The sequence below is a fragment of the Synchytrium microbalum genome (genome assembly GCF_006535985.1).
Source record: "Synchytrium microbalum strain JEL517 chromosome Unknown SmJEL517_scf0039, whole genome shotgun sequence".
NCBI lineage: Eukaryota > Fungi > Chytridiomycota > Chytridiomycetes > Synchytriales > Synchytriaceae > Synchytrium > Synchytrium microbalum.
This window is the reverse complement of record NW_022158388.1, coordinates 213,440-222,802: the sequence shown is the minus strand read 5'-3', so window position 1 is coordinate 222,802 and position 9,363 is coordinate 213,440. Positions and strand designations below refer to the sequence as shown.

Below are 9,363 nucleotides of genomic sequence, written 5' to 3'. Positions count from 1 at the left end.
CGTATAGGGTTGGGAGATCCGTGCTGAAGGCGCTCCAAATTATTCAATTCATATTGAATGTTTTGTGTTTCGTATCGATATATCGGTATCGAATATCAGATATCCTGATATCAGATGTCCTCGCGCTGTAATCACTGACCAATGAAATGCCCAGTTGAGAAACGACAACTTATACATCTATGTGACTACAGCGTCACATACTTCTCGCAGCAAACTTCTTCCCATAGCAAAGCACGAGACACGAGAAGAGATCGCTCGATGTCCTATGCCCATTTCTTGTAGTAGACCCTGACCTATCTTGATCTCATAGCTGGAAAGGAATAACACCAATATCTACGTGAATATTGCACCTAATACAAGCCGCAGCAAGCTCCAACAGATGTTCGTGTATCATGACACGTGAATATAGTCTTGGCCCGACTTCATATGCCACATCGACGCGTCAGATTAAATTCGCAGCAACTTGGTACTTTACAAGCCACATCACAAGCCACATGCATTGGTTTTCTACCACTTGGCCCGCGACCTTTTAATTTTTCTAACCTTTCGCAGGAGTGTATCGACGACATTGAAGTTCTTACTGAGTCTCGATTATTGCTGATTGCAAACAATACTCCAACTACTCTCTAGACCACTGGTTTAGAGGAATTTTTAACTGGCCTTCGGGCCAAAAACTCATTAAATTCAAAAAAAGTAAAACGTTGTGATTTGGTGGTTGCAGTACATGGATATGACTACGACTATTCACTGATGATAAATTGAATTTGGATGTATGTTTGAGTGTCCCCTCTCCTTAATACACTCTTCTTTTGCTTTTACATCTTGCCAGCAGTTGACATTTGAGGCCAATGTTGCCAGGAGTGATAGGTATTTTGGGGTGAAATACATTTCGACACGACCAAATATCTAAATATCTCGACTTTCCGCATCACTTTATAGGTAAATATACCAAAATGTATGTCGAATGTCAGAAATCTTGTCCTGGGAATGTTGCTGCGAGAAGCGAGCAAGACGTTAACGAAAGAATGAAGATGAGATACTCTTACATCGTATGATATCACAGCGCTGGTGTAGTTGCCCATTGTTGGTATCAAATATGTGGTCCGCAGCAAAGTGATGCATTGTTGGTTTGATGACTTTTGCGACAAGAAGGTGCTAATTTGTGTGGTAAGTACGAAGAGCAACAGTATCTACGCCTAAATGGATTTACTGTTTATTCTGGATTTTTAGGATGGTGAATGGTCTCGAATTCCATCCAAAATATGCTCTCTCTCAAAATCGACTCGGCAATATCACAGTTACCCCTCGACGAGAGAGTAAATAGAGAACTACAGAGTACGCTCATTCTGCTTATTGAGTCATGGCTGGTCAAAAGAGACCTGCATCCGTTCTTGAACTCCTCAAACAATCTCAACGAAGTCGTGTATGCCAAATTGCTGACCACAAAGACGATATTCTTACCGGACCAAAGAATGGAGACAATTCAGCTTCGTCTTCGCTAAACGAGAATGAATCTAACACACAGTTGGTAAGCGCTGGAAAATGGGATCAAAACGCTCAACATCAATTATCATGCCAACAACTTCGCGTTTATTGTAGAACGGGAAGGCTAGTCCCAACGCTTCCACATCTTCGTTGGTGTGTCTGTCATCAAATGTCAAACGTTACTGGAGACTAGAAGAAGGACGATCAGATCATCGAGGAAACGTTTACGTTTTTAGGACTTGTACATCGACGTCGCGAGGATAATCGTATGGTGACGTGGTTGTATCCAGGTGCTCACATAGAGGAATGTCTCTGTCTCTGCCTCCTTCCTCATGTAGATTGAGCGACGATGACCTCGAAGAGGGAGATGTTATCTACTTCCCGGCCGCACAGAAGTGTTGTTGAGGTGTCTTGGATCGTGTACAGAGATATGATAGCTGTGTATGCTTAAATAATTTAAGACACACATATTGTTCTTAAGAAACCTGCAGATGTCAAGCGTAGCCTGCTCGTTCTTTTTTTGCCAGTGCCAATTCAGTTGGTACCTCTCCGAAAGAGGTCGCGGTAGATTGAACAGTGTAATATGTAATGCGTGGTCATTGTAATGAAGTTAATACAGATATGAACTCTATTGCGACATCTATGTGTACAGCCTCCACTACAAACTCTATCCGATACTTGAGTGGCAAAAATATGAAAGCTTGAAAGACGGCCCTCATGTGTCCAGAAACAAATCAAAAACTTGGATGCTTGATTGGTCGATTCTGTGCCGATTCTGTGGACTTGCCTTGACTTGGTGAATTGCTACCACCATTTTCGACGGTGTGTTGCATAGAACAATACAGAGCTCTGAATGGGCAGCTGAAATGAACGAAACAACTTCCACAAGATTTGGCATGACTAGAGTCAGATGCGCTACTCTCCTAAATGACTGAAAAGGGTTCCGGTAAGCAAAGTGCACTTTTTTTTCTTCCCACAATGTTGATGACAAGTAATTGAGGTCAGTTAAATGTTTAGAAAACGTTGGCATCATGCGCGAGTTATCGCGTCTGAGTGAGCTGAGTAAAAATGTATCATCATCCCAAAAGAGGATAGCTGTCAATCGTCACAAAACTTACAAAAAAAAAACCCGAGCAGAAAGAGTCCCTCATGATGAGTGCTTCATCCAAGGCCATGAACCCTGATCTCGAACGTGGCACGTGAAATGCTCAGTAATTGTCTGTTGATGATCGGTTTCTAGAGCGAGTCCAATTTCGTATGTTCCTCTGGTTATTTTTGCAATGACAAATGAAGTGTAGGAGGAGCTCAACCAGGAGCTCAAGACCATGATTTGTTTATCCAGCTTGAATTTTGAATCACGGAATCCAATGCGGCCACTCCACACAAATGCAAATGGAACCAAAGGACACGTCCATGTTCTTGCTGGGTTTGTTAGTTCACCGAAACAGGTAGGTGTACATATGCGGTCGGTCATGCTTTCCTTAACGAATCTATGGTTTTCAAGCAAGTTTCACATTAGCACGTCCTTCAACACGTACACATTGAATAAGGTTGGTCGCAATTCGTGTTTCTGTATTGTCACGTTTTGCACCAAGCACGCAAACAACTGCCCGCTCGCAAGTCATGGCTGCCAGACCACTTGTGGGGCTAGAGGACAAGTCATTATATATACCTTCTGTTGCTGGTCTCGAGGAAGCGGATCTAACTGAAACGGACCTCAAAAACAGCGACTTTAATTCGTCATCTGTTACGGTGGAGGATTTACCACTAACTGAACCTGTTACTGAAGAAAAGAAGATCCCAGTCATCGATGATGAAGATCAGCCTCCGGTACGTGTTTCAAAGCTGGCCTTCTGGCATCGCAGTGGTTGGTTTTTGAACACATCCACGATCACTTTTTCTGGGTCGATACATGCCTTCGCATTCAGATCCGCGCAGTTCCTGTCCTTACATACCTTTTGTTTACAGGACGGAGGGCTACAAGCCTGGACGATTGTCGCATCTTCGTTTCTGATTCACTTCTTGTAAGTTGCTCTTCTCCTTACATTTCTGACCTTCACTATGTCTTCAACTCAAACCCGGTTGAAACATCGTCTCACTCTGCTTTCACAACAGATGTTGGGGAAACGCTTACTCTTGGGGTGTATATCAGCGTTACCTGGTATCGAATGGCCTGTATGGAAACACAGTCTCACTGGCAGCATTGGGTAGCTCACAGACTGGAGTAATCTTCCTACTTGGCATGCCTATTGGCATAATGACGAGTCGATACGGCTTTAGGCGGTTGATACAAATTGGGGCCGTGTGTTTTGGGTCGGGATACATATTCGCATCGTTTGGCACCGAGTATTGGCACCTCTTTTTGTCGCAGGGAGTGTTGGCACCGATTGGTATAGCGCTGTGTTTCTTCCCGTCAATCACTATTGCCTCTCAGTGGTTTACCACAAAGCGGGCCATCGCTACAGGCATTGCTGTGTCAGGAACAGGTAATAATACTTCGTCGCAGTCGTTTTTTGCAATTTAGGGGTAATTGCCACGCAATCCTTAACCTCCTGTTGTATTTTCATAGGCCTTGGTGGTTTAGTGTACAGTGTAATGATTGAGGCCATGTTAGAAAAGCTCGGGTTTCAATGGACCATCAGGATTGTAGGGATCTACTCGGTGGTGCTGCTACTTCTAGTATCGATGCTGATCAAGCAAAGGACGGCTCGAACAACGACTTTGAAAGTGAATTGGGCATACTTTAAAGACTACAGAATATGGCTGTTCTTGTTGCAAAGTGCTTTTGGATCACTGGCCTTCCAGATTCCAATCGTGTATCTGTCCCAATTCGCAGGTTCGCTTGGGGAGAATCCTGCTCAGGGAGCTTTCGTTATATTGATTTTCAATTTGGCTGGGTAAGAGCTGCTGGTGTTCGTTTGAAGTGTAGTGCAGAGGAAATAATCGTAAATTTGTAAATGGTTTGTTTTAGCATGATTGGAAGAGTCGCCCTCGGATTTGCTGCTGATAGTCTTGGGCGATTAAACACTGTGGTGTTTTGTACGCTATTCACTGGATTCAGTACATTGTTTATTTGGAGCTTTACCTACAGTTATGGTATGGATCTCGTTGATGCAAGCATTGCTTTCTCGCTCATGTCTTGCTGACTGTCTGTACTTGCAGGTTTACTGTTGGTATATGCGTTCTGCGAAGGAATAGGAGTAGGAGGATTCGTCAGTGTGGTCCCTCCAGCAATTGTGGAATTATGGGGTTTCCAAGATTTGCCCTTTTTGTTTGGAGGTCTGTGTTTGAGTATTGGTTTCATTATCTTCCACCTGTAGCTAACTTTATTCAATAGTGATAAATTTCCCTGCCGGTATAGCCACCTTCGTTGGTAAGTGCAAGATACAAGTTTTGATGTTTTGTTCAGGCTCGATTGGTTAACTCGTTCACGTTTTTTAGGCGCACCAATTGCAGGTCTAATTCTAACGCAAACCCAAGGACAATTCTCGAATCCATACCTTGGAGTCATACTGTTTGCTGGATGTTTTATGAGCGCTTCTGGATTCACGTCATTGGCGATCAGACTCACTAGATCAACGAAATTGTTTGCTCGAGTATGAACACAACAACCAGCCAGTTACCAGGTCTACATCTATATAACAAGTACATAATAATCGTAAAGTGATCATATAATTGGTTATAGATTAAACCTGTTTGCATCAAGATTGACTGGTTGACGCGAAATGTCCAGTACTATAGACGGGGTTTAGGCTGGATTGTTTCATGCGATCGCTCTTGATTGAGACTCGTTCCGTAACAGAATACCTGAATTGAGTAGATTAGAGTGTTCTTCTTGTCTCTTTTGCCGGCTGTCTGTACACAATTCGCCCAAAGCAATGGGAGAAAATGGATTTGTGATCAAGTTCTCGAGATCCAAGCAACGACTCTGGCCTTTGCTGTAATGAAAACATCTCAGAATATATCAAAATATTAATAAACTCCCATGACGTTCATCGCTTTGAAATTCCAGTCATCTGAACACATTACATCATGTTAAGCTTGTTAAAGTCCACCCATTTTGACAGAGCCATTGCATGGATTTCGAATTGTTTGAAGCACTGTAACCAAAGCTAGGAAACAAGATGACTGATCACGAGACCAAGATTCCTCTGACAGATACCATGCCAAGAAATGATATACCGTTGGTTATCCTGAATGAAAATGGGGACGCAGAGAAAGCGATGGTCGTTCCAATTGACGATGACCCACCACCAGTGAGTAAGCTTGATCTGAAAGACGTGATTGTAATATTTGGAACGAGCTATTGGTGAAACTTTGTTTCGGTGCCCTTTTTCGTTGTTCATGGGCCATTTGATCATCTTTTTTTGACACTTTGAAAGTCACCACAAACACACATCGTCATTGAGAAACATTCACATTGTTATTTAGGATGGTGGCTTGCAGGCTTGGACTGTTGTAGCGTCCTCCTTTATCATACACTTCATGTAAGTGCGAACAGGAGGCTGACCGATCACTGTTTCTGTTTTACGCAATACTGTGCTGGTGCAAATCTAACTAAACTACACTTTTCAGATGCTGGGGAACTCCATATTCATGGTAAATCTTGTCGAGAACAAATTTAGACCTGCTTTGATCTGGCTGCTCCTTTATGGTGTTTGGCCAACAAAATTCAACAGCAAAACGTCAAGAGATCAACCTTGAATCTAACAATCACTCCATTTCCTCACTTTAAGGGGTGTGTGGCAGCGATACCTTGTAGCAAACGGACAATACGGCGACAATGTGTCGCTTGCCTTTCTTGGTACGGCAGCAACAGGAATGATTTTCTTACTGGGCACGCCTATTGGAATTCTCACACCGAGATTTGGGTTTCGACTTCTCATTCAAATCGGGGCTGTGGTTTTTGGCCTCGGGTATATACTGGCATCCTTTGGAACCACGTTTTGGCATATTATGCTTACGCAAGGGATTTTGGGGCCAATTGGTATCGCTCTTGTAAGTCAGTCGTTAGGGTCGTCGCTCGCGTATCGGCGAAATTTGATATTGTATGCTGGAATCTTATCTCAAAGACTTTCCTTTCACAGTGCTTTTTCCCTGCAATATCGATTCCATCGCAGTACTTTTTGAAGAAGCGTGCCATCGCTACTGGTAAGTTCTGGCTGGTTTTTAACGATCGATGATGGCAACGTATTAATAAATACATTAAACTCCTAACTTAGGTATTGCCGTGTCTGGAACAGGTAGACGAAACTGTTGGCATCAGCAATATGACAAACGTTTCCTTCACCAGAAATAAATCACTTTTACTTGTCGAGATGGAACGTTCAACCAACCAAACCTTGTTCTTAATAGGTCTCGGTGGATTGACATACTCTGTAATGATCGAAGCCATGTTAAACAATCTGGGATATCAATGGACTGTGAGGATTGTCGGAATATACTCAGTCGTACTGCTACTGCTAGTATCGATGCTAATCAAACAAAGGAAGGCAAACACCACGACAATGAAAATCAATTGGGTGTATTTCAAAGATTTTCGACTGTGGTTGTTTATACTGCAGGCCACGTTTGGTGCTTTTGGATTCCAGGCCCCTATAGTGTTTCTGAGTCAGTATGCTGGCACGATTGGGCTGTCGAGTGGCCAAGGAGCTATCACGTTGTTGGTGTTTAACCTTGCAGGGTATCATTCGTTTGGATGTTAATGGTTTTTTCTCCTCGTTATCCTAACATTTTTCGTCACTACTGCAGTGTCGTAGGAAGAATAGGACTTGGATTAGGCTCTGATTACCTGGGCAGGCTGAATGCCTTCGTAGTGACACTATTGTTTTGTGGTTTGTCCAACCTCCTCGTGTGGACATTTGCCAGTACATATCCAATATTACTGTTGTATGCCTTCCTTCAAGGCATCGGAATTGGAGGATATGTGTCCACGACTCCTCCAGCTATCGCGGAAATCTGGGGGCTCAAAGACATGTCATTCCTATACGGTATCGTGAATCTGTAAGTTGTTTGCTGTTCTTGTCGTTGACTGCCAGAAGTCTTACACTCCATCTTACAATAGCCCCACTGGAATTGTGACGTTCTTCGCTGCAACTTTGGCGGGAATCATATACAATCACACAAACACACTGTACTCGAACGCGTACTTGGCTGTCACCCTTTATGCTGGTGCAGCAATGACAGCATCGGCGTTCGTTGCCATTATAATAAGACTGTCTGTGTCTACTAAACTGTTTGCAAAAGTATAGTATTGCCCATCTCTGTAATTATACCCTTAATAATAGTGTAGTATCTCTGACGTCCTACATTAGTTGTTTGTATCTTCGAAATTAGAGCTGACAGATTACTGTGGCAGGCTATGTGATCACTACAGCCGTATATACTAGGTGATCGCAGGTCATTGAGACTGCTTTGTTGATTTGAGGCATCTTGTCATAACTTTTGCAATTCCACTATTTTCACATAGAGAAACGCGTCTTACAAAACTTCGTATCAAGCACACATGTACACTTATAAAATGTATCGATTCTACCTTCCAAAATACGAGTTCTCGTCTTCATGAGCTTTCCTAGCATTACATAAGCGGGAAGGTGTGGCTTGTCCATTTTTCGCACTGCAAGTTTCGACTTTTAGCAACAACAGGAGCAAGTGGAATAATCGCCCTTCGTAACAGACATTCAAGGTATGCATACACTGATACTATTACTATTGATATTCAGGATGATGTTGGCAGATAGTTGCAAGTGGTCTTGACATGGCCCAATTGATTTTGTGCTTGCTTTTACTCACACTGTTCCGTTTTCGTAGATGATGTTCGAGAAGGTTAGTATCCTTAGCATTCCCATACAGCATCGTCATATTCTCTAGCATCTTTTCACTATGGGTCCTTACGTGGAAGAAACACTGTTTTGTAAAATGTCGAAACATAAAGCTCGCCAACAAAAAAACTCGCAGACAGACCATACTGCATCCCATCCACGAGAAGAAGACACAAAGAATCTATATATCGTTGAATCTACACGTATGCATCAACAGAGAGCTGACCCTTTTGGCTTCTACCTAGGAAATCGTGATTGATGGCAAGGGCCATTTGAGTGGTCGTCTGGCTTCCATCGTGGCCAAACAAGTCTTGTCTGGTCAAAAGGTCGTAGTAGTCCGTACCGAAGAAATCAACGTATCTGGCTCATTCTTCAGAAACAAACGTGAGCATCTGTCGAGATTTGCAGATAGAGGAGGAAAAACAGCTCATTTGAATGAGCAACTGTCACTTGTTTGACATTATGATTCTCATTCCTTATCTCCTCTCAATGCCCTTTTGCTAATGCATTATTTCTTCCAAATTCTAGTGAAGTTCTTGGCCTACTTGAAGAAACGTTGTCTCATCAACCCAGCCCGTGGTCCCTTCCACTTCCGAGCCCCATCCAGGATGTTCTACCACACAATCCGTGGTATGATCCCACACAAAACTCCCCGTGGTGCTGCCGCCCTGGAACGCTTAAAAGTATTCGAAGGTGTCCCTCCACCATACGACAAGAAGAAACGTGTCGTCGTACCGGAAGCATTACGTGTCTTGCGTCTGCAACCAAACCGTAAATATACTGTATTGAAGCGATTGGGTGCTGAATTGGGTTGGAAGTACAATGATGTCGTCGCTACCTTGGAAGAAAAACGTAAAGCAAAGGCACAAAAGTATTATGAAGCAAAGAAGGCTGTCGTACGTGCTAAGGCTAGAGCTGCTGCCTCAAAACAAAGTGAATTGAAGCCAATCAATGACAAGTTGGCTGCTTTCGGATACTAAAAAAGATAAAGAAGAAACATATACTTTTTTTGCCTCGCTTGTAGTTATATAGTCTCACCAAAAGAAACGAAAATTGA

The 9,363-nt window shown here is 43.0% G+C and overlaps 2 protein-coding genes across 2 annotated transcripts; both read left to right on the top strand.

Moving 5' to 3' along the window:
* Positions 1-3,108: 3,108 nt before the first annotated feature.
* SmJEL517_g04991 (uncharacterized protein) lies at positions 3,109-5,087 on the top strand (the record flags this gene model as incomplete). The annotated part of the gene is made up of 8 exons (XM_031170919.1): positions 3,109-3,315; positions 3,454-3,509; positions 3,601-3,971; positions 4,055-4,382; positions 4,457-4,581; positions 4,648-4,764; positions 4,823-4,858; positions 4,927-5,087. 8 exons carry the CDS (start codon positions 3,109-3,111, stop codon positions 5,085-5,087), a joined length of 1,401 nt encoding a protein of 466 aa, XP_031023106.1.
* Positions 5,088-5,609: 522 nt separating this feature from the next.
* On the top strand, positions 5,610-9,286 carry SmJEL517_g04990 (uncharacterized protein; the record flags this gene model as incomplete). Its single annotated transcript, XM_031170918.1, has 12 exons — positions 5,610-5,741; positions 5,917-5,972; positions 6,061-6,084; positions 6,222-6,483; positions 6,573-6,636; positions 6,708-6,728; positions 6,841-7,168; positions 7,237-7,488; positions 7,550-7,730; positions 8,296-8,310; positions 8,552-8,690; positions 8,835-9,286. The coding sequence occupies 12 exons, from the start codon at positions 5,610-5,612 to the stop codon at positions 9,284-9,286; spliced, it is 1,926 nt and encodes a 641-aa protein (XP_031023107.1).
* Between the last annotated feature and the right edge of the window lie 77 nt (positions 9,287-9,363).